Source organism: Strongylocentrotus purpuratus, unplaced genomic scaffold (genome assembly GCF_000002235.5).
Source record: "Strongylocentrotus purpuratus isolate Spur 01 unplaced genomic scaffold, Spur_5.0 spur5_scaffold_10, whole genome shotgun sequence".
NCBI classification, from domain to species: domain Eukaryota; kingdom Metazoa; phylum Echinodermata; class Echinoidea; order Camarodonta; family Strongylocentrotidae; genus Strongylocentrotus; species Strongylocentrotus purpuratus.
In genome coordinates, this window is record NW_022145595.1 from 11,916,236 (window position 1) to 11,940,934 (window position 24,699).

The 24,699-nt window shown below is 37.6% G+C and overlaps 1 protein-coding gene across 1 annotated transcript in view; it reads left to right on the forward strand.

Moving 5' to 3' along the window:
* Positions 1–521: 521 nt before the first annotated feature.
* The window catches only part of LOC589462 (cGMP-dependent protein kinase 1), a 49,489-nt gene continuing 25,311 nt past the window's right edge, over positions 522–24,699 (forward strand). The window contains exons 1-3 of the mRNA XM_030979507.1: positions 522–949; positions 4,773–4,939; positions 22,690–22,803. Coding sequence (XP_030835367.1) covers positions 897–949; positions 4,773–4,939; positions 22,690–22,803 — 334 coding nt within the window. The 5' untranslated portion in view covers positions 522–896. The remainder of the gene's footprint in view (positions 950–4,772; positions 4,940–22,689; positions 22,804–24,699) is intronic.

Consider the following 24,699-nt stretch of genomic DNA (forward strand, 5'->3'; position numbering starts at 1 on the left):
ACTCAAATTATATGCATACTTACCCTCCACGAAGCCTCTCCCAGAAACTTGCCCGACATAGCAATTATTGCATGTGCAAGGCGGATTTAAATTAGGCCTACCTAATAATACTTGCGTAATATAACTAATAATGATAGTGTATAAAGTTATAGAGCGCACACTCCGTCCAGGGATGCTCATGGCGCTAGCGCAGCAACAGTTGTCTTAAATACAAGTAAAGTAAATGTTTATTTGTTAATAGAGTTATACCATCTGAAACCCCAAAACATTTTTGCAATATTTATATCACCCATTTCAATCCTCAGGAAGAAACATGGGAAGGAACATTTGTTTCAAAAAATATTTGATGGATTATACAAAATCTCTCTTTTCCCGCAACGGCGATAAATTACAAGAAATATAATCCTGATGAATCTTGTATCAATGGTATATATAATTCTCTATTATTGACCTGATCATAAGTGCTGGTAGTGGACAAGAGTGAAAGTACATGTAGTTTTGTTTTGTTATATAAGGTGTTTTGATAGGTCTCATGACCGATCATTTGTCAACCTTGCGACTTAGTACTGGTAGATGCGTGATGTGTTGGTCGTTTGTTCTCAGACAATCGTTTTGTTTGCATCATTTACGACTTCGTTTCATATTCTAGGCTGCTTTATCCTACCTTGTGAGGTATTGCTGACCAAGGCTATGAGTATAACGTTGGTTATTCCTTCTTCCACCAGTATATCTTCTTCATAAGTGTGAACATACATCTTCAGTGCGCAGTTATGTTTGAATCATCATGGTCATTTGGATGTGCTACTCTCCTGATATTGCTACCCGAGACAAGAGAACGACAAGAATCATTCCGTAGATATGTTTCAAGAAAATACTTCACGATGTAGACCTACGGCATGGATGTATTTAAGAACGCATGGAGAAGACTTTTCAGTCCCCTTTCAAATGCGTACGTATTTTCAATTTGATATAATATTCGTTTTTCATATGATATTCGTTTTTAATGTACAATATATGAGAGTGGATGATCTGCCCGATCATCATTTGTGATTGTCCGATACGTAGATCAAAAGAAAATAATTTAAAAAGTCTTGATCCACTATAAAACGATTTGAGAATATGTATCTCTACAGTATCATAAAGACTACTAAATATTGAACAAAGTATTTCTGATAATGCTTCTGAACAAAATAGGAGCTACACGTTAGTCTTGGGGTTGGCTTTTTATTCTTAAAATAATAATCGAGTACATAATTTAATTTTACAATTTGATGTTAAATAGTTTCATTTCAACCGTCTGAGTCATAGTGTGTTGACCTGTATAGAAAGGTGTGTAAACTTTTAAAAGGGCGGTACCAAATGCACCGCCACCGCCACCCCATGATGCAACATTGCACCCCTTCTAAGTAAACAGGTTCCAATTTAAGCAGTGTGGGGTGCAAAATCACATCCATGCTACGACTGAGTAAAACTTTGTCATTAGCATCGCACTCGTGTGCCGATCATGTTGTGTTGATGCTCTCCATGTCTATTCTTTTAGATTATAGTTCAATTTTTCGGAGTTATTTTTGGCTTTTTTTCGCTGTTATCTAATTAATTCAGTATTGACTGCCCTCCCCAACCTTCCTCCACCATGTTAACCCCACCTGCAGAGGAATATGTTGTTTCCATTTTGCAAACTAATTAAAATACTAGAAGTAAAAACCCTAGTCTGGAGTAAGAGCATATGTCGACTATCACTGCTACCATCATACAGTCACATGGGATAGTCTACATGCGCCATATTCAGCCACAATACTCTTTTTGGCGCGAAAGGGACTAGATCCTTTTTCTAACAGCTGTAGTGGAATATCTTGTTTCCCAACCAATCAAATAGTGAAAGCCAGAGTCTGGAGTATAAACATGTAGACTATCTATGCTACAATCGCACAGTGACGTGGGATAGTCTACATGCTCCAGACTCAGCCACACTGATAATAAACGAATAATAATAGTTTTGTTTACCAAGGGAAGCCCCATCAGTAACAAAGCTGTTCTTCCTGCAATTATTACTAACCCAGCCAGGTACCCATTTACAACTGGTTAGAGAGTGGCAAATGTGGGTTTATGCCTTGCCAAAATACGTTAGTGTCGAGCTGGGATTCGAACCCTCAACCATTGGATTGAGAGTCAGGTGAATAAACCACTATACCAAAACAACTCTTTTAGCGAGGAAGGGACTCGTTCCGCCTTGCAACAAATCAACATGAGCTATAGATTTCATGCCATTCTGTTTGCAAGGAGCATGCATGGGTAGCATGGTTGTTGGATGCAGTGCGGTGCTGTATCTTCCATGATTGATGGTGTTTCTCTCGAGCCTTATGTTTACCCTTCCCTTAATGATTCACTCTTCAATCAATCAATCTCTTCAGCTCTTCATCCAATCCTTGACCATTCCGGTATGCTCTCTAGCTTCATTAACCATTAAGACGCTAATGATCATGAGTATGCTTACCTGTTTGACGAGGAGCAAGAGCGCACTTCCTTCACGGCCCTCTTCATGTACAACGTACGCATTGGGAAGAGGGTTGGCTCTGGGAATAATTATGCCGTGAGACATCTTGGGAGGGTAGATGGAATATTTAGAAGAAAGTTGGCGTCGGGCGTGGTTACAAAGAGAAAAAGAGACGAAAAGGGAAGAGGGATAATAATTATGCTCAGAGACATCTTAGAAGGAAAGGTGGCTCATTTAGAAGAGGGTTGGCGCCGGGCGTGGTTATAAAGAGAAAGAGAGACGGAAATATAGATGTAAGGTATATGAAAAGGGGGTGATATGCTCAGAAACCTCTTGGAAGGGAATATGGAACATTGACAAGAGTGTTGGCTCTAGGCATGCATGGTTGCAGATAGAAAGAGAGGCGGAAACATAGATGTAAGGTATATGAAGAAGGGATGATATGCTCATGCAGAGACATCTTGGAAGGGAAGATGGCTTATTGAGAAGAGGGTTGGCGCCGGGCGTGGTTATAAAGAGAAAGAGAGACGGAAATATGGGTAGAAGGTATGAGAAGAGGGAGAATGGTTATGATCAGAGACATCTTGGAAGGGAAGATGGCTAAATTAGAAGAGATTGGCGCCGGGCGTGGTTATAAAGAGAAAGAGAGACGGAAACATAGATGCAAGGTATGAAGAGGGGGTGATATGCTCAGAAACCTCTTGGAAGGGAATATGGAACATTGACAAGAGTGTTGGCTCTAGGCATGCATGGTTACAGATAGAAAGAGAGGCGGAAACATAGATGTAAGGTATATGAAGAGGGGATGATATGCTCAGAGACATCTTGGAAGGGAAGATGGCTCATTTAGAAGATGGTTGGCACCGGGCGTGGTTATAAAGAGAAAGAGAGAATGAAACATAGATGCAAGGTATGAAGACGGGGTGATATGCTCAGAAACCTCTTGGAAGGGAAAGATGGAACATTTAGAATAGGGTACGCGCCGGGCGTGGTTATAAAGAGAGAGAGAGAGAGACGGAAATAGAGATGGAAGGTATGGGAAGAAGGAGAATGATTATCCTCAGAGACATCTTAGAAGGAAGGATGGCTCATTTAGAAGAGATTTTGCGTCAGGCGTGGTTATAAAGAGAAAGAGAGACGAAAATATGGGTAGAAGGTATGAAAAGAGGGAATGATATGCTCAGAGATATCTTGGGAGGGAAGGTGGTTGGTAAACCTGGAAGAGGAAGACTAAGAATTGGGATGGTATCGGACTTAAAAGTTAAAACCTTAAACATAATCTTTAACTCAGAATTAATTCCCTTCTGGCTCAAAAACAGACGAATATCATGTGCATGTTGGCACTACACTACATGTATATTTATCTAATCGTCATGCGCACAAGAGTAGATGCATTTTTGTACGAATCCACAAACATTTCAGCGTTTTACTTTTCCAAACATACCACTTACAAAATTAATTGCAGCATTTCCAATAACTTTTAGTGCCCGGTTAGTTAGGAAGCACTTTATCTGGTCATTCATGTACAGAACATTAGTAATCTCTGTGTCTCTTTGTACTCCTTAATTGATCCATCCTTATATGATTAGGATCTAGGTAAGGAGAATAAAACTTTATTTGATTAAAAATCTGATATGTGAAGTATATAGAGCTCTCGTTCGAGAACGAGTTTAGTTATAAGAGATATATTCAAGGAACCGTCGAAAGCGTACGTCTCATGGAGCGTTTCCTTGACTGCCTTTGCGCGGTAATGGAGAAGGCGAATATAAATCTCGTTCTATTTTTTTGTTCAATTGTTCTAAAAATGGTAGGCCTTATTCCATGAACTACGTTGATCTCCAATTTACGATTTTCAATGATGCCGTGTCGAAGTATATCTAAAATCCACTTCGTGGCCTATTTTTCTTTTCACTCTGACCTTCCTTTTCTTTCAGCTTTTCTTCTCGCACTGCAAGCAACATCCCCTTCTGATCGTCCGTCTCTCTCTCTCTCTCTCTCTCTCTATCTCTCTCTCTCTCTCTCTCTCTATCTCTCTCTCTCTCTCTCTGTGTGTTTCTCTTATTTCACTGTGTCCTCCAAAATGTCCAAGTAACGGGGACACCCATGTTTGTCTTACATTTAAAGAATCCATGAAAATGCCGCATACTTCTGAATTGTATCTTTAAGTGCTTTTCTTTACGTCACGGGTTACCCAATAACACACGTTTGTAATCAGAAATGACCAGAATCGTATAATAACCTTTTTCCTTTGTGTTTTTTTTTTATATTTCTATCACAGTGCACGAGAATGCATCAAATCGGCAATATTAGACAACGATTTCATGAAGAACTTGGAATCCTCCCAGATCCAGGAGATAGTCGACTGCATGTATCCCGTGGAATACAGCAAAAGCAGCTGCATTATCAAAGAAGGCGATGTGGGGTCGTTAGTATACGTTATGGAAGGTAAGAAAAACCAACATCGATATAAACGTATGGGGCTGATATTCAATTCAATGCAACGATTTACGAACATAATTATTCAAATGTTATCCATACTTTTTAAACAAAGGTTGTTCTTGACAACCTGAAAGCTTGCCCGAGGTTTGCTCGACATAGCAACACGTTATGTATGTAGACTGGATTTCGAGTGCTGTAGTTCATTATTTAATAGGGACTTTTAGATTTGCACGTCGACAGCTTTGACTGCAACGTGTGGCGTCATTTTAAGGCACTGCGCATGCGTCACGTCGTCTCAGTCATCGATCGAGAATGCGTCAACCTTGATTTCCTAAATCTAGTACGGTACTAGCTAGTATGTCGCGTGCGCATAAAATATACAGTTCCTCAGGTAGACAAAGGAACATCGATCCCTTCCTTGCTATTATGTAAAAATGTGTAGAACAGGTGGCACATGCATATTCACATGTTCTACATATCTTTACATATAGCAGTGAAGGGATGTTCTTTAGTCCGTCATGTTCATAGTGTTACTTCCTGCATGCATGTTTATCTAAGATAAGATTTCTAATTGTAGTCAACATGGTCAGTTGAGTACGTTGACACGCATGACCAGTCGGCGTACGTTGTGTTCTCGTCCACTCAATCTAAAAGTCTCTATTAACAGGTTAAACAAACTTGTCACTAGGTCCCCAGGAAAGAAACATCCATAAATTTGAATATGTTAGTAAACCGGTTTATTCAATTCAACTTAACATTCATTTTTATAAGCAGTTTACACCGTACATTAAATCACGCGAGATGTAGTCAAGACATAGCACTTAGAGACTTCTTTTTTTTAAGCATGGAAAGCCTAAAATGAGCATACGTTAACCAAAATGACTGGATGAATATATCAAGATAATAAGGGGAAAGGAAAAGAAGGAGAGTGTTTTATTAAAATCTATGACTTACAGTATCCTACTTATAGCATTAGATTTTATAGGTCCTCTGCGCCTCGAACATCAGGTGGGGGAGGCAGAGATTACGTGGGAATTAGTTTGAAATCGTTTCAGTAATATTGCTCCCAAAAAACTTTACAGAAATTACATGAAGAACAAGTTCCTCTGTCGGCTATGCCTCTTTGTCCCTTTCTAACTCTTTCTCTCTCTCTCTCTCTCTCTCTTCCTTCTCGTCTCTCGTTCCATTTGAATGGAATTGAACTGATGGTTTTCTATATCTCTGTGCATGTTCAGTTTCCATATCTATGTTCTCTCTCTCTCTCTCTCTCTCTCTTTCTTTCTTTCTCTCTCTCTCTCTCTCTCTCTCTTTCTCCCTCTCTCTCTCTCTCTCTCTATATCTCTATCTATATATCTCTATATTTCTCTATATGTCTCTCTCTCTCTCTCTCTCTCTATCCATGGACCTACTAAGAACGCTCTATCTCTCTCTCTTCTCTCTCTCTCTTTCTTTCTCTCTCTTTCTCTTTATCTCCCCTCTCCCTCTCTCTCTCTATCTCTCTCTCTCTCTCAATCTCTTACAGACACATGCACACACTCTCTCCTTCTCTCTCTCTTTCTCTATCTCTCTCTCTCTCTCTCTCTCAATGTCTACATCAAATAAAGAAAGTAGTAGATATATATATAATGTTACACGTGTTCATAAGTGTGTGGTAAGCATCTTCAAGATTGTGTGTAGAAGTCGTGTCAGATCTAGGACATAGTTCTTGAGACCCACTGAACACGTCATGGAAGAAAAAAATCAGCAACAAAAAACAAGTGTTTATATGTCAGGCGATGTCAGAAGTAATACAACTCATCGATGCCCTCAGTCTGTACACTGCTAACACATGTTTCCCTCTGGGATCCAGATGTCGCGTAGAATTTCATTTCCATAGATTTCAAGATAACTTATTCCTTAAATATTTGTCTTGAGGGTGTGGTCATTCTATCTATTATTTTCTCTCGATGAATGTCTTTTATTTTGGGTCAAATGTAAAGGAATTCCACGGTAGCACGTACCTGCGAAAAATCAAACTAAAGCCCCTTTCACACCGGATCTGCGTAGAGTTGTGTAGTCTGGCGTACCGACTACGCCAAAATTCGGCTGCGTATTCAAGAAAAAAATGTTGCTTCGGCGTAGTCCCTGCGTAGGTTATGCGTAGGCTGGCGTACGATGGCGTATGGTTACGTACCCTGTACATACGCACCGCGTACCTACGGCGTATGCGATTGGAGTACCTACGCATACGATTGCGTATAACAGGCGTAGGTTTGCGAACGTTTACGTAGGTCTGGCGTACAGGTCTGTTTACATTTACGTGCGGTTGCTTACTGTGTGCGCAAGCTTTTATTGCTTCGTTTGACTGACGTAGGGTAGCGTACTAGTGCGTAGGCTTGGCGTACTGTAGCGTGTTGTTGCTTAGACTTGCGTAAAAAATGTGTACTTTCTGTGTCTAGTGTCTACGCTGAAAGTACGCAAAAAACATGCGGCCACTCCGCATACCCCTTTTCGTCCCTCAGCGTATAGTTACGTAGGCCAGCGTACGCTCGGCGTAGTCGGTACGCAAAACTTTGCGACTCTACGCATAGCCCTGCACGTCACTTATGGAAATGTGCTTACGTGACATTGACGTATTACGTGACCCGAACATGAGTTCTATAGGACAAACAATAGGGTATTAAATTTGCCCTTGGGTTGCGTTCATGTGATCATTGTTTTAGAAACACAGGTATTTTATGTTAAAGCCCAACTGCACTACTTTTAGCTACTTGCGCCCTCTATATAGCAAACATTGCCTAATCGGTGCCTGCTGGTCTCACATGATCGTCTTTTTCTTATGTTAATTGAGAGCTGATTTGATGAGATAACCACCTGTCAGTGACCTTGCAGGGAGGTCTAATCCCCACCGCCCAAACTAGTGCAGACGGGATTTAAATGAGATGGAGTAAATGTCAGAGTACAACACAAAACGCTGTATTTATTCATTACGACACATCCTATTTTCAACTAGCTTGTTTTTAGTGGGTTAATCCGAAATGCAAAAGAAGGAAAAGATTATTGAAAATGAGAAAACATTTCTCGAACAAATATAGAAGCTTCATCTTATCTTATGAATGATTTATTTTTGCGGTTGTGATATAGGATAAATCCGACTGCGTATACAAAGCCCTTATGAATAATCTTCTTTCATAATATAGTTTTAAAGATGTATTTATGATTCTCCTGTCTGCCCTCACATTGAAAAATGAGTGATGAACTTAAGATAAACTCCAGTACTGGTAAAAAAAAAAATAATAATTCTCACAGAATCAAACGAAACTTACACTGAATGTTCAAGATTACAAATAAATGACATGTGCCAAACAATTTTGGAAGAAAATGTATACTGGCTGAGTAATGAGCATAGAAAGACAAGTAAATCAAGGTAGTACTAGCCCCGACACCATGTGTGTTGTCCCATATATAGCTTTCTATGTGAGTGCTTGTTACTTTACCAAGACTCGGTCAAATTTATTATGATTTTGATGACTCCAGAACCTTGCAGTGCACACCAATACTTACATGCTACATGATCAACTGTTTCTGATCCTTTCCACACCTTTTCTTTCACAATGCAATCGCATTACCAGTACTAAAGTTTATCTTTATTTTTAGGGTTACCATGAATATAGTTTGTATGTATAATGTATTTTTTACAACAAATATCGATATGATACCGCCCTGGTTTCTGTTTACCCAATCTTTTCGTCCTTATGATTTATCTCTGTCTTGCAATATTCCAAGGATCAAAATGTGATTTGATCCACCCCCAAACTGAGAAAGGGCTTATCTGTTGATGTTCAAAGCAAACCGTCTTTCATTTGAATTGTTAAAAATAACCTCAAATGTCTACGGCCATTGTCAGACGTGTTGCAATCCATTTATTTTGATGATTCTTGTCTGTTTAGCAATTTTTCGAAGATCAAAAAATGATTTGATCCACCCCCAAACTGAGAAAGGGCTTATCTGTTGATGTTCAAAGCAAACCGTCTTTCATTTGAATTATTAAAAGGCAAACAAAAATAACCTCAAACGTCAACGGCCATTTTCAGACATCTAACAATCAATACATTTTTAAGATTCATGTCTGTTTAGCAATTTTTCGAAGATCAAAATATGATTTGATCGACGCGAAAACTTAGAAGGGACTTACATGTTGACGTACACAATAATCCCCCATTTTTTTAATATTGAAAAGGCAATCTGTTGATGTTCAAAGCAAACCGTCATTCATTTGAATTATTAAAAGGCAAACAAAAATAACCTCAAACGTCAACGGCCATTTTCAGACATCTAACAATCAATACATTTTTAAGATTTATGTCTGTTTAGCAATTTTTCGAAGATCAAAATATGATTTGATCGACGCGAAAACTTAGAAGGGACTTACATGTTGACGTACACAATAATCCCCCATTTTTTTAATATTGAAAAGGCAATCTGTTGATGTTCAAAGCAAACCGTCATTCATTTGAATTATTAAAAGGCGAACAAAAATAACCTCAAATGTCAACGGCTGTTGTCAGACGTGTTGCAATCCATTTTTTGTTGTTGATGATTCATGTCTGTTTAGCAATTTTTCGAAGATCAAAATATGATTTGATCGACGTGAAAAGTTAGAAGGGACTTACATGTTGTAAACAAAACAATCCCCCGTTTTTTTTATATTGAAAAGGCATAATTGTTAATCTACAATGTCACCGGCCATTGTCAGACGTATCAACAATCAATTCATTTTTCTGATTCATGTCTGTTTAGCAATTTTACGAATATCAAAATATGATATGGCCACCCGAGAACTAAGAAAAGGCAAAATTGTTAACCTGCGGTGTCAAGGCATTTCTTAAACGTGTCAACAATCCATTCATGCTATAAACACTGAAATTAAATTCTATCGAAGGGATAATGATAGCGTGCTATGTAGACGGTCCCATGATATTTCTATAATAGGTTCCAATCATACGAATTGAAGATCTTTTCTCAGGATTGTCAGTATCAATAAACCCTTTGTTTATAGAAAACTACAATCTGTTCTCGGGCAAATCTGATCACATTTTACGTAGATAAGACAGCTCCTAACGCTAGTCAAGCATTATGATAAGTCATCCTTTGATTTCCACGATTATTTTGTTACGACATTAAAATTACATCCCAAAATCGCATGAAGCCATGTGTAATTAGCCATTTGATCAGTATATTTCCACGAACAGAAAAATAATTGAATTGAAAATCGAATAATCGCAAATACATTTGAATTTTCAAAGGATACTTTGTTGGTGTTTCTTAATCATCTTCTCCTTTTTCGTCGCATCCCTCTCTTTGATGTTGATCTCCTGCTTCTCCTCTTTTAAATTCACATCACCCTCCTTTGCAGTATCTTTCAATATAGAAAACCCTGAGAAAGATCTTGAAGGCAAGATAGCCCTACGTCATGCATGGTGTATAACCGGTGGACTTTTTCATATGTCACTGGATTTGAATGCACCGATCTCAATATATTGGCCAAGGCAACGACCTTTTGATCAATTTCAGTTTAATAAGTTCTGACCGCCATGCTATGATTGATTCCTCAACCTGAATTATCTTCAGAATAAGGGGTACTACGATGTGCCCCCCCCCCCCCCTCAGGTTTTCTTTAAGTCAATGTGTAGCTTGGCATTTGCTTCCTAACCTGTCCCATTCAGAGGTGGATTTAGTTTTCAAGCCATGTGATTTGTCCTTCCAGAATATTATTGAACTACGCCCTTTCGCTTATTGGTGTAGGCATTACCTAGAAAAGACTGCTACAGAAGAATAGTACATGTATAAGATTCGTCTACATGATATTCGAATTTTGTTAGTGTATATGTATAGCATTATTATTGTATGTCCTCTAAAAGGGAAAGATCGTTCCGAGTTACATGTTTTAAGCTACTTGTCCACGGTTGGATTTTACTCTAAGAAGTTATTGACCTCCATGTTTTAAATGAAGTTTTCGTGTACTCTTGTAAAACATGGTCTTTGTTCTAAAAATTAAAAAAAATTGAAAAGAACTATGTAAGCCTGTGTATCAGATTTTTTTTAATTAGTATATACCCAAAATGATATGAGTAGGTGAAATGCAGGGGTGGAGTAAATCTTCCATGCATATCTGACCAGTTTTCTCTATTATTCAAGAACTACGCTAGTAAAACAAGGAGAGCCAAGGGCTAAATATTTTTGTCTACACACCCACAACCCCTCCCACTAAAATGATATCCTAAGACTTATTTCTTATTCAGGCTCATGATACGGAGTTCTAAATATGATTACGTGATTATTATTTTAAGAACTACGACAGGCTTAAAAATGCAAAAAGTTGCACCTTTTTTTTTTCTAGACACCCACTGCACATCCCACTAAAATATATATCCTATGATATGTTTCTGATATCCAGGCTTATGATACGGATGTTAAAAATATTATTTAATTTTGTGATGTGCAATTATCTGTTCTCTATTAAACATTAAGGTCACATAGTCATAATCAATTTTGAGGTCATCCTTTCTAAAGATCAGTGTTATACTTATTATATATATACGTGTATGTTTGTGTTTGTACATGGGTGTATACATACATGTATATATACCCACTATGCATACATAGATCTATACACATTCTCTCTCACCACTACTGTGATAAATTTGTCATAAATATTTCATTCAATTTTAGAGATTTACAAAATAATAAATGTATAAATACATACACCAGGGAGATCATTAATACAGATAGGCCTATCTATAGGGTGTATAGTCGTGAAAAATGGATAATAAACTTGTTTACGAATTTAATGTATACCAACAATGAAGTTAACGAACTTCCATTTTTATGCAACATGAGGCCTTTTCATTTTCAAGGGAGACTAAAATGGAAATTAAAGAAAGAAAAAAAACTAAACTGGTATTTCTATGAATTACTATAAGACCTATCATGTTGAAAGAACTCAATAATGATGAAGTCAACGAACTTCAATTTTCATGAAACTTGAGGTTTTTGCGGGGGTTTAAACTAAAGGGAGACTGAAATGGAAATTAAAGAAAGAAAACACTCGACTGGTATTTCTTGGAATTACTATAAAACCTATCAAGTTGACAGACCTCATTAATGGTGAAGTGTTTCTCAGACATGTTTGTGTCTCGATGTCTGGAGTGTTCATCTGCACAAACTTCATGAATGTTATATACCCTGAAGATGCAATGATAGGCCCGTTCACACGTAACAATTAGTGCGATTTGGATCGCGATGCATAGATTGATTTTTGATTCTCAATACCATTCACACACACACACACACACACACACACAGCGCCCGGCAAACTATCGCGATTATTCTGAAAAATCGCAAGACTTACTGCGAATTGGATCGTGAAGATTAGTGATATTATTTTGTCTACATACTAAAAAATATCACTTTTTTCTTCATGTGTGAACGCCCCTATAGATAAAGTGTTTCTCAGACATGTTTCTGTCAGACTTGACGTCTGGTGTGTTCATCTGCACGAACTTCATGAATGTCATATACCCTGATGGTGCAATCATGTGATGTGACATGATTGATATACAAGAAGGAAGATATGATGGAATGGAATTCCACCATGCTCTATGTTTTTACCATACGTTGTATAATATCTTTATTAATCAGCGCCCTGTTTCATAAAAACTTGTTATTCATATCAAGTTAAAAATGATTGTTATATGCTATACTGAACCATTACATTTGATTGGCTGTGGGCCAATTTGTTACCAAAATGTGACAGTTGTTGTTGATGATAGGTTTCATCATTCAGGGCCTGCCGCCCTGGTATTTGTATGTATTGAACGTGAACAAAAAGGAATTCTTTAACAAGGAAAAGATCACTCGGAGTGTTGGCTCAGTCAGTAGAGCGTCCGCCTCACAACCGGGAGGTAGTGGGTTCGAACCCCGGCCGCGTCATACCAAAAGACGTTAAAAGATGGGAGTTGTTGCTACCTTGTTTGGCGTTCAACAATAAGGGATAGACCAACGTCGATCTGGCGCTGCTCAGTGGCTGCCGGGCTCACGATCAATTGGGCAAAAAGAATTTCCGTTTCGGTTTAATAACATTTGGAGTGGACTATTAGATTATTATTATTATTAAAAAATAAAAAATAATAAGATAAAAGTTTTATTAAAGTTTTATTATAATTAAGGATATATGTCTTAATGACATTTCCTTTGGTTTAATTAAGAACAAAAGAATTGTTTGTTAAATTGTAGATTCATGTGACGATGGAGATGAATTCCAGTACCCTATGTGTTTGAACAAAGGGATACGTCTTGTAACTCCATGTTCATTATACAAACAAAGTCGAAACATTGAAAGGGGTCACCGTCAGATAAAAAATTATATCATCGGAAATATTTTTTCCTTTACATTCCTTTTCTTTTAACATTTACGTTGTAAGTAAACTTCGATCGTTCTTGTATATCAGTGTGAACATAATACGCAGCGTCTTTCCGTCTTAAATTCGTAATTCGTCCCGTTTTCTTCATGGCTGGAATGTTTCACCATTTTAATCAAAAGTATCGCACACACGGAATTTTTAAAACAACTCAATGTGTATGTTATGTATTCATTTTTGATGATCTCACTACGATCTCACTTTCTTTTCAACGTTACGTGATCAACACCTCAAAACATGAATTGTATTTCAGGATGAAAAAGCACTGCCTACATTCCTAAAATTCCTCAGAAATGTGATTTGAGAAAATATTCCGGGGACAACGTCGTATATTTGCCGACAAAACGTTTGATGAATTATTCCACAATGCGTTTATTTGATCACACAAGAGGAATATCGATAAGTTGGAAAACCTCTTTCTCTAGGGTGGCATTATGTTTTTTTCGTGTAGTTTCTTTATTCATTTGTTATACTTTGTATTGCTTTATTTGAATTTGGATAAACTGTTTATTTAAAGATCATATCCAATCACAATACAACTTGATATAAATGGAAAACTGAATGAATGTAAAATACAAATATAAAGGAATAAAAAGTATTTACCCTTTCATCATTGCAGAAAAGCAAATTAAAACCTCATTTTCCGCACCCCTCCATATTACGGGTCAACAAGGGTCAGATTTGCAGGGGTCAAGTTCCAGTGACGACATAACATGTGGACCCGATCGGTTCACCTATATAGCTGAGGCGATGGGCCGTGCTTAATTAATGCAAAGTCATTGTGAATATGCGTACTCCACATGAGATGATGTCATCAAGGCGATGCACGTTTTTAAGCCGACAATTTCCGATTTTCAAAGCTTTAGATTTAGATTTTTCTGAGAGCTGATACTCCTCTGACAGGCACTAAAATGGCACATAATTGATATTATTGTAATCTATGGCTTATAAGCTTTCTGTTGATATATAATTCATCTATTTCATTTTTCACTTCTGATAGGGTCTTTATGAAAAAACTGGGAACGGGACGTGATACTCATTCTCGATTATCAACGGTTGAAAACATCTTTTTTTTTCAAAATCATTATTGCATGTTTAGATTTTGAAAACGTTCGGCACTTTCTTACCTACTGGCCCCCGTCAAGAGTTGCTACTGAATACAAATTATGAGTCCCCGCCGTAAGATCATACACAATGTCTGGAGCTGAATACTGCAGGGGAAAGTAAGTTCTGTTGCGTATTTAGAACCCTTAGCGATGAATTTTTTTTTTTTTTTAATGATTTATAGGTTGATGCATATCAAGGTACGCGTAATGTGGTAGTATATGGTCCGATGTTAATATTGATAATAGTAGTAATTATATTAAATATAATAATGATAATATTGATAATAATGTTTATGATTTTAATAATAATAATGCGTTGCTGAAACTTGTCAGACCGACTTTTTTGGGACAAGATAAATACTTGTTTTATCTCGGCAATTAGTTAGACTATGGACCTAGTCCACGGTTAGACGGTAGTAGTTTATTTAGTCGTTTTAACGGTGTAAGGCCAACATGGCAAGATGGGGCTTTGCTCAGATACTCTCTGCGACTGCGGAGAGACTCAGACGATGGACCACATCTTGCAGTGCGGCGGAACAGGTTGCACAGATGAAGACCTGGCCCTTCTAAATGAGACGGCCATCGCAGATATCGGGCGATGGAAGAACTTAATTTAGGAACTTTAAATCAATCTTGATCTAAGGAGACACGAACGACCGAACGAGTTAGAAATAAGTAAGTCGACTTGTTTGAGACGAGATATATAGTTGTTAAGTCGGTTAATCGATTTCAAGTTCCGACAATTCGTCTCCTCGTCTACTTGTCCTAACTTCTCTCGTCATCTCGTCGGCACTTTTAAGCTTCCGTACACAGTAGATTTCAAAATACGACCAGGATCCCTATTCAGTTATGACTCTTGCCGTTGCTCTACAGCCCTTAAACGCTGTCGAGTGGTCTGTCCCATTTGTCATGTTAGAATTGGTTGACTAATAGTCCGTCTTCTGCTGCCATTTATCTTCTTGGGCATCCTGTTTTGCTTCATAGCACATTGAAGAGATTGGAATAGATGAGTCGCGAATTCAAGTCATCTGTTTAAACCAGTATTTATTATGTAGCAGTTCAACATGTTTAATTCGATCGCCTCGTTTCGCCTTGTCTGCTTGGTTCTAGCCGGTATATGTCAAAATAATCGGATGTTGTGTTTTAATATGCTGAAAAACGGGAAAGAGATAGAAGTGATGGGGATTTATTTGAGTGCATGTGGTGGAGAGAAACCCACGCGAGATTTATAAAGGTAGACACTGAGTCTGTGTAACTGTTGTCAGATTTAAATTATAAAGCAATGTTTGTATTTCTTACCATCATTCTCCTGCAAATTTAAGATAAGGGCCTATGTTATTGACATGTTGGTAGGCTTCAATCAAAAGAAAATGAAAACATTATGTTGTGATATGTGTATCGGTGACATGGATAATTATAATGCAAACATGCAGATGATTTATGTAGTCTTCTGTTGGCCCCAAATAATTGAACTCCGCCTCCTTAAACAAATCTGAGACACAAGAATTATAAACAAAGGCAATGGATGGAGACTTGTAAAATCAGGACAACTACCTCATGATATAATTGCCCCCCCCCCCCTCCTTCCTTGAATAACTACCCCCGACACAATTACTCTATAATAGACTATAATAGTGACGCCTTTAATAAAACTTAACACGTTTAAGAATTATCCAACTATTGGGGTCATGAAACACGGGCGTCGCGGTACGGATTACTTTTATAGGGTCAGTTTTGCGAGGTGTATAAGGTCCAGGTCCGGATGTAACTGTTCGTGGTAATTATTTTCTGGGATATTTTTTTCGGGGTAGTAGTCTCATGGTGGTAGTCAAGGGAATGGGTGTTCTAAAATCCGTTACACAGATAACATTATGCCTTTCCCCAGCCATTCGCCTGGCGCGTTTCTGAAGGGCCTATCTATCGAGATATATATGCCTTTAAAGATAAAGATAAAGTTGAGTTCCGGTCATGCGATTGCATTGTGAAAGAAAGGGTGATGAATCGATCAGAAAAAGTTGATCATCAAGCATATAAGTATTGGTGTGTACTGAAAGGTTCTGGAGTCATCAAAATAGTAAGAAATTAGGCCAAATCTTGATAAAGTTACAAGCACTGTACACAGAAAGATGTATATGGAACTACACAAACATGTGGCATAAAAATCGGGCCTCATTTTTAAGCTGTTACTTGTCTTACTTAGAATATAAAGGCATTTGGAGAGCCATGCTTTTTAGGGATCATTTTTTCTCTGATGTTCTTTCACACTTGCATAATAACAGTGATAACGCTCACATCTTTTTGTTCACCTCTCCCCAGAACTCAACAATCTCTTTAAAGCGTTATACTATTACTATCCGATCCAGCTGAGTGAGATATGGATGTTAAATCCTTAGAATCAAGTGCTTTGATACTGGATACCCCTCCGTATAATGGTGCCGGCAAAGTAGTCCAAGATAATTTCCTTTCCTCACGCATCTTTCACTTCTAAACCATTAGCTCACCAGAGGTAGGTCTTAGAACGTGATTTGATGTCTTTCAGTGGATGAAACTCTGGAATACATTAAGATGAAAACGTGGATGCCCCAAGAGAGTTCTCACTCATGCGATGGTGGAAAACTCCTTTATTGTAGAGTGACCTTTTGGTAACAGATATGTTTTCACTTTCCTTCCATTTTGCTCTGATCAGTGGTAGTCCCTGTCCCATCAGCGCTAATCTCACCCTGATTGTGTCCTGATAACCCATAAATTGGCGTTATGCCTCAGGGACAATGCTCTCCTATCGCGCTAAAGGAATCGTTTAACAATGTTCCCAGTTTTACACAAAAAAATCAAATATTCATGGATCTACGAGTTATCAGTGTCTGTGATATGGTGTAATATTGAAGCCCTTTAAAAATTGCGCTTTAAAATTTGAATGACTGGTTTTACCATACTCATTATCCCCAATAGACTGTAGTGTTATATAAAAAAAAGTTGGGAAAACGGTTTTTGACATTTCTAATTTCAATCATAAATATCGTGATAATCAGACAGGCGATCGGCTTGTAAAACTCATGGGATTCCTGACTGACCTATAGGTTTATAATTATAATTACAGCATGAGCTAAATCCAGGATTCTTTTAGAGTCGAGGCAAAGATACCAAATCCCTTTAACATTATCAGTGGGAATATCAAAGATTTATGGTGTAAAACATTCACATTATACAGGGTTGTCCGGTACATACCGCGGTTAGGTATATATAAACACCGGTATTTACCGATAACTTACGCCAAGCAGACTCTTCGCCAAATCATAGTATTTTTTTTTTCTTTCTTTCCAAACTCTATTTTTTTTCTTTTTTAGTGTATAACCTTAGAATATATACATTATCAAGCAGAAATCATGATTAAACACCAAACAAAAGAAGAAACTCATGGCAAAATGTTGCTAACCTTTCCGCATATTAAAAACAAACGTTATCATTACAGCTCACCCTGTGGTTATATTGTATCAGCATTATTACATTCACACCCGTTGTCATCAAATGTTTGTCTATTCAGCTTCTTCCTTTCTTTGCTCACAGTAATTCCTTCCACTTTGTCATGTGTTTGCCCTCTTCAGATGCTCTCAACTTTCTCTTTTCTTGTGATTTGTTTTTAAATATTGCGTTCAAGATTCGCTAGGCAAGTAAAAAATCTCAATGTTTATTCCCGTCTTATTGATTTTTCGTGCTGTGGGTGCACGAAGATAGGTGCTATGATTTTATTTGCAGAGTTGTTGAGATTGCTCTAGGTATACCGATGTGTATCAGTTTGAAGCAGAGTTGGTTTAGGGTACGCTGTGTTTCTAGGCTCTTTGTGACGTGGTGCGGAAGTTCTGGCTTTGAGCAATATTCGATGAATTTTACGAGAGGTTATAAGTGTACGTCATTCACTTCGTGTGCTTCTCTTTGTAGTGTCTCTTACGTAAAACAAAAATAGTCCATAAACTAGGTTGGACGTGGCGAATCACTCGACATTATTACTGGGGTTTTCATTCTTTGTTTCCATTTTTTAAAGCTAAATTCTATTCTATTTTCTAAATCTGTGTCAGAGGGGCACAACCGCACCGCGTGCCTCCATCTTTCAAACCCATTTGACAAACCTTTTATATGCAATACAAAAATCTTTCCGTTCATCGTGATTATTTTTTTCTGTCAAACTCCATTTTTCAAACCCAATCGACAAACCTTATCTAATTAGATACATGAAATAGGCATATGCAAAACCCACGAAAAAATCCTTTTATTGTAATTTTTCTTTCTTTCGAACCTAATTGACACACCTTATATTAAATGTAACTCCAAAAAGTACCCTGTAAGTGTGAGTATTTTAATGGAAATCTCCCCCCCCCCCCCCCACTCTTAAAATCCAGGGTCCGCCCCTGTTCTAAATCATACTACGTCATCCATAATATGTTACCATCTACTGTAGATCTCACTTGTCAAGATCTGTAGTATCAAGACACTTTGACGCTAACAACATTTCTGATTGTTGGATTATATTTTATCATGGAAGGTAATCTCTGCTGTCACATTCAGTGAGATGAGCTTGTCACAGCTTTACCCGATAGGTAATCTTGCCAACATGGAAGGTAAACTCTGCTGTCATATTCGATGAGCTTGTCACAACTTTGCCCGATAGCTGACCTTGCCAACACGTCAAGCACTTCCTACTGTTTACTATTATCTTCTGAACCAACACCGAAGTGACATGGCTAATATTCGTTGATTCCAGAAAGAAAGAAAAAATCACCTATTTTTGCCTTCTCCTGCCCTGTATATTTACTTTCATATTTTCTCTTTGTTCTAAGGGTGTTTCTCTACGGCTAGGTTAAGATAATTGAAGTGTGTTTGTGAAATGTAAATACTCTTCTAATCATGAATGACCCTGATTGACTCTGAACCAACACCGGAGTGACATTGCTAATATTAGTTGATTCCAGAAAGAAAGAAAAATCACCTATTTTTGCCTTCTCTTATCCTTTAAATTTACTTTCATATTGTCTCTTTGTTCTAAGGGTGTTTCTCTACGGCTAGGTTAAGATAATTGAAGTGTGTTTGTGCAATGTAAATACACTTCTAATCATAAATGACCCTGAGTGAGGTGCGATTAATCGAACGACCGCGAGAACGAGGCACGTGCCAAGTTGATTATTACATTTCCAAAGCGTGTGTGATATTTCAGGTTTCAGAATAGTTATCTCCATTTATATAATTTCATTTTCTGAAAATAAACTTATGTTGGGGAAAAGCCATGGTCATCGACATTGAACTGAATTGAGTTCAGTCGAAGTAAATTGAATTTAAACAATGACGTATTCATAAATAGTAAGAGGCTCGACATCGGGGGCTGCATTGCGACGGAAGAATAAAATACTTAGGTAAGACAGAAAGTCGGTGAAAATTATCTTAAATGACATCACCGCGACAAAATCAAGTTTCTACTGTGAGATTGCAATTTTCAAGTATATCGACTTTCCAAACGTAAAAGTCGATATTTATCTGATTCTTCACATTTTCTCAGAGATTTTATGTACATCTTATTTCAGTGAAGCAATTACATATCCTGGGGACGGTTGCATAAAGTTACCATTGGTGGTAACTTTGCCATCAATGACAACTACAATGTTAACAGGGCTCAACAGCCTATCAAAATCAAGGTTTCCATGGTAGACGCTATTGATGGTAAAATTACCATCAATGGTACGTTTTGTGCAACGGGGCCCAGCACAGCTTTTTGATGAGCACAATGACTGTGGCCACGTCAGTTGTTTAACACTTCAGATGCTTTCTTCACCTTTCTTTACGGTTGCTCGTTTGCCACATCTGCAATTTGGTACAAGATCATAGGCACCAACTGAATGAAGGATTGCTTTGTGAAATAACAATGGATTAGTAAAATTTCCCATTTCCTACCTTGATTAGCTCCATGACAACCCTTTTTAATACCGGTATAGATAAGCCTTGGCCTGGAAACAGTTCCAAAATACTGAAGTCTTTGGTATATCTTTACCATGATAAATACAATGTCGCGCAGGGATTTTGCACTGGGATATTTGTGTGGCGTATAAAAAGTTAATGAGAGAATCACGTCTCCCCGTAATCCATGTCTATTTCCCGCACCCACTTCTTCAGATTCTTTATCCTGAGTTGATAGGAGAATGATCTGTTATAAATCCGTAGAGCGATAAAGATTTTAGTCCAAGATCTAAGTAAATATAATCAGTCCTATTAGAGCTAATCTTAACTCATCAGATATTGATCCTCCCGTATGACGATCTCCATTACTGCATCAGTACGAAATTTGTCAGCAAATATTTTCTCCCTCCTCTTCCATTTTGTTTTCTTTTAACTCCTTTGTTTCTTTTGATTAATGCTTGTTTTCCATTTTAGTAATTATTAAATCAATGCGGGGTAGTTGAAACAATATTATGACATTGCGTGCGCTTGTATTGACACAGAAAGAAATAAACCAAACCAAACCACAACTTTTATCAACGAACATTAAATGTATTATTCACTTGTTGTTCATTGTATTAGGCATACTATAATTTGCGTTCAGCTTTCAGTTTGTATATTTCACAAACGATAAAGTGTATACTTCACTATGATTCTATCGTTCGTATTCTTCCATCGGTGAATCATACATGCTCCCTAAAGAAAATGTGTACAAGCATTTGGGCGGGGCTCCTTCTGATAATAAGCATAAATATCACTTACTTAGGAGCGCTAAAAACCAAAAGTGCTTCCAAGATAACGCGATGTTGAGAGATACATACAACTCATGAATAGGTAAATCATATTATATGTTAAATGTTAAATCTAAGATGCAAGGCCCTACGTGATACCATTGTATGTAATATGGTGTAATATTAAAGCCCTAGAAAAATTTAAAAAAACTTGGAGTGACCGGTTTTACCATACTCATTTCCCCCAATAGACTGTAGTGTTATAAAAAAAACGTTAGGATAACGAAAAATGAAATTTCGATTTCCAATCATAAATATCTTGGTAATCAGACAGGCGATCGGCTTGTTAATTTCATGGGATGCCTGACTGACCTAAAGGTTTATAACTATGATTGCAGCATGAGCAAAATCCAGGATTTTGTTTCAGAATCTGTGGCAGTGTTACCGAGCCACTTTAAGGGATCTCTTGAAACGGTTATTTCTCCAATGGAAATGGGGATGTCTTCTGTCAACTATCTTCTTCGTCTAAGTTTATGTTTACAGTCTACTTAACTGCCGTTTACCATCATGGCATTCTTTGTTTCCATAAGAGAGTGTGTGGTCTGTAAACTTGTGAGAGCGGCCCTTGAGATAAGTGATGCTTCTATGTTTAGACAAGAGGATGGCTCCGGAATGACAGATTTACCGAGCGTCATTGACATTAGAATCAGCACAATATTGAATTACGCCATGATAAACTGAATGTGACGGACAGTGATTGATGTAAAACAGAGCAGGCGCGGAAGGCTACCCGCCCAAACTACGATACCAGTATACCGAGAGGGATGCACACAACACGGCTCTAATTGGTTTCACAAACCAGAGCTGTTATTGCATGCAACTTGGAATCGTGGCAGATCGTTTTATATTAGAAGAAAAGAATATAATTAGCACAAAATTCAAAGATATTAGCTGAATACATCAACGATTTTTTAACCAACGCCTTTGTTTGTATTCAACCAAACCCATCTCTCTCTCTCCCTCTCTCTCTCTCTCTCTCTCTGCATTCTTACACAATTCTTTTAACACAATTGCAACGACTTTCGGAAAAAACAACCTAGAGAAATTTCAATGGCTTTGTACATCACCTATCGAAATGTGCCAACCTTACAATGACATATTACATAATCCATACATAATTCTATGGGACATACAATTGGGTATTGAAATTGGCCATGAGTTAATTTTTGATAGTAGTGGTGATCGTGTTTTTTTAATATATTTTTTCAAGAAAGTTTGATGACCTGTACATATATGTATTTTGTTTTTGTGATTTTACTTTGTAAACTCCAAGGCATGCAATTCAGCCCATGGGCTGCTACGTGTTTTTTTTTAATGAATAACATTGTAATTCAATTCAATACCAATTATTGTTCTGAATGCTTTTTTTTAAACATGTGCTTATTGTTCTCCGTTTTTCTCTCTCTTCTTCTTTTTCACAGAGGGCAAGGTTGAGGTGACAAAAGAAGGCAAATTTCTAACGACCATGGGTCCTGGCAAGGTGTTTGGAGAACTGGCTATTCTTTACAACTGCACCAGGACAGCTACAGTCAAAGGTTGGTATATCTAGTGGAGAATTTGGAGAGCCAACCCCCCCCCCCTCCCCCACCCCACCCCCTCCGTTAGAACAGAGTCTGGAATATTGCTTTTGCGTTGTTGCCCATAAAGTTGGAAATATTTTGTTTCACCTCTATTCATAATTGATTGTGACTGTGTGATTTTCATTAATTTATTTGCTATCTGCTTATCAGAGTCTTTGTGTCGCCCCTCCTATTTCAACAAAATCATAAATCCATCCACGAGTATATCGATTATATATGACCGGTAGCGTTATATTTATTTTCTTTTTTATAATGAATATTTGTGTAGTGTAATAAGCATAGAAACTGCTGTTCAAATGATGATGACGTTAGAGCGAACATCAGTGGAGTCAGTAACGCGCATGTTTTGGTCCAGATGTTGTAGTTTTAGGTACTAAGGAGCATAAAATACAATATGCAATTGTCATCAAGGAAAAAATATCTTAGTACGTTTATTTATGTCACTCTCTCTCTCTCTCTCTCTCTCTATCTCTCTCTTCTTGTATATTTAATCATATAATTTTCGATCTTTCTCGCTCTACATTTCTCTGTGCTTCTCTATTTATCTCTGTTTCTCTCCGTTTATCTTTCTCTTTCTCTCTCTTTCTCTTTCTCTATGTCTTTCTCTTCTTTTCTCTCTTCCTCTCTCTCTCCTCTGTTTGTTCTTTCTCATTGTCTCTATTCATTCTGTTCTCTTTCGTCCATAGTTCTCTATAATCCTTAATTTAAAATCACACTTACATTAGTTTATGCCTCTCTATATACATGTTATTTTCTACTTAGCGCCTCGGTCCCTTTCAAGTTTGCCGCCCTATGTCAGCACATATTAATGCATATTATAGGATTTCCGTTGCCTCTTCGGCCTTCGACCCTCGGAATTCCTCGAAATTCCTCGATTCTCTCATGGCTTTCTGCAACCTCATATAAATGGAAAGCACGAATTCTAGTTTTCCTGAAACAAACGTTAGGGACCCGACGAATCTATAATTTCATTAAAAATAATCATTATGACCAGAAGGAATACGCATGTAGGGTTATCTCTGCTAAGCTCCATTGAGAAATGCTATACAATCTTGCACCCTCAAATGAAAAGAGGTATTGTTTTATAAATAAAAATGATAAAAACATGTTATTCTTGCCTACCGCTGAAATTCGATCGTGGAGTGCATTGCCTGCTGTTGCTCCCAAGTCATCGCCCCAAAACAAATTTGACACATTTTTGGAGGGTTTTCCGAGCCATCTTACGTTACCACGTGTTGCCTATAGGTGTTATAGCTTGGTGTTCTTATTAAAGCTTGCATTGATCTTTCGTCTGTTTTACATTCGACAAGATGAAAGAAAGGTGTAGAGACGGGCCGGGAAGATATCGAATTAGATCGGCCTAAGGGTTATTCGCGGGTCAACATTTAAAAAATCGCACTCCAGATTTCCCACATTGATTTCAAAGTTCATGCCAGATCTTGTTGCTATTATTTTGTTTGATGTCCATTATTGAAGTTATTTCCAGGGATGTTTCCATGGATATAAATGGTTTCTGTTCTCTATAATGCTTTAATTTTTATAATATTCCTCCTTCTTTTATTCGTAGGAGGAATATAGTGGGGATTCATTGATAGTCTGATAAGTTACGAAGCTTCGATGAAATTAGGTTACAATGTCTTTTTATTTGAATAAAAATCGTGTAGACTCCTTTTTCAAAAAATTGAGAAATTGTGTAAGCTATCAAAATCTAACACCCATCTCGGTCACCTCCCCCTTCTCTCTCTCTCTTTTCTCTCTCTCTCTCTCTCTCTCTCTCTCTCTCTTTCTCTTTCTCTTTCTCTTTCTCTTTCTCTTTCTCTTTCTCTTTCTCTCTCTGTATTTTTTTTACCC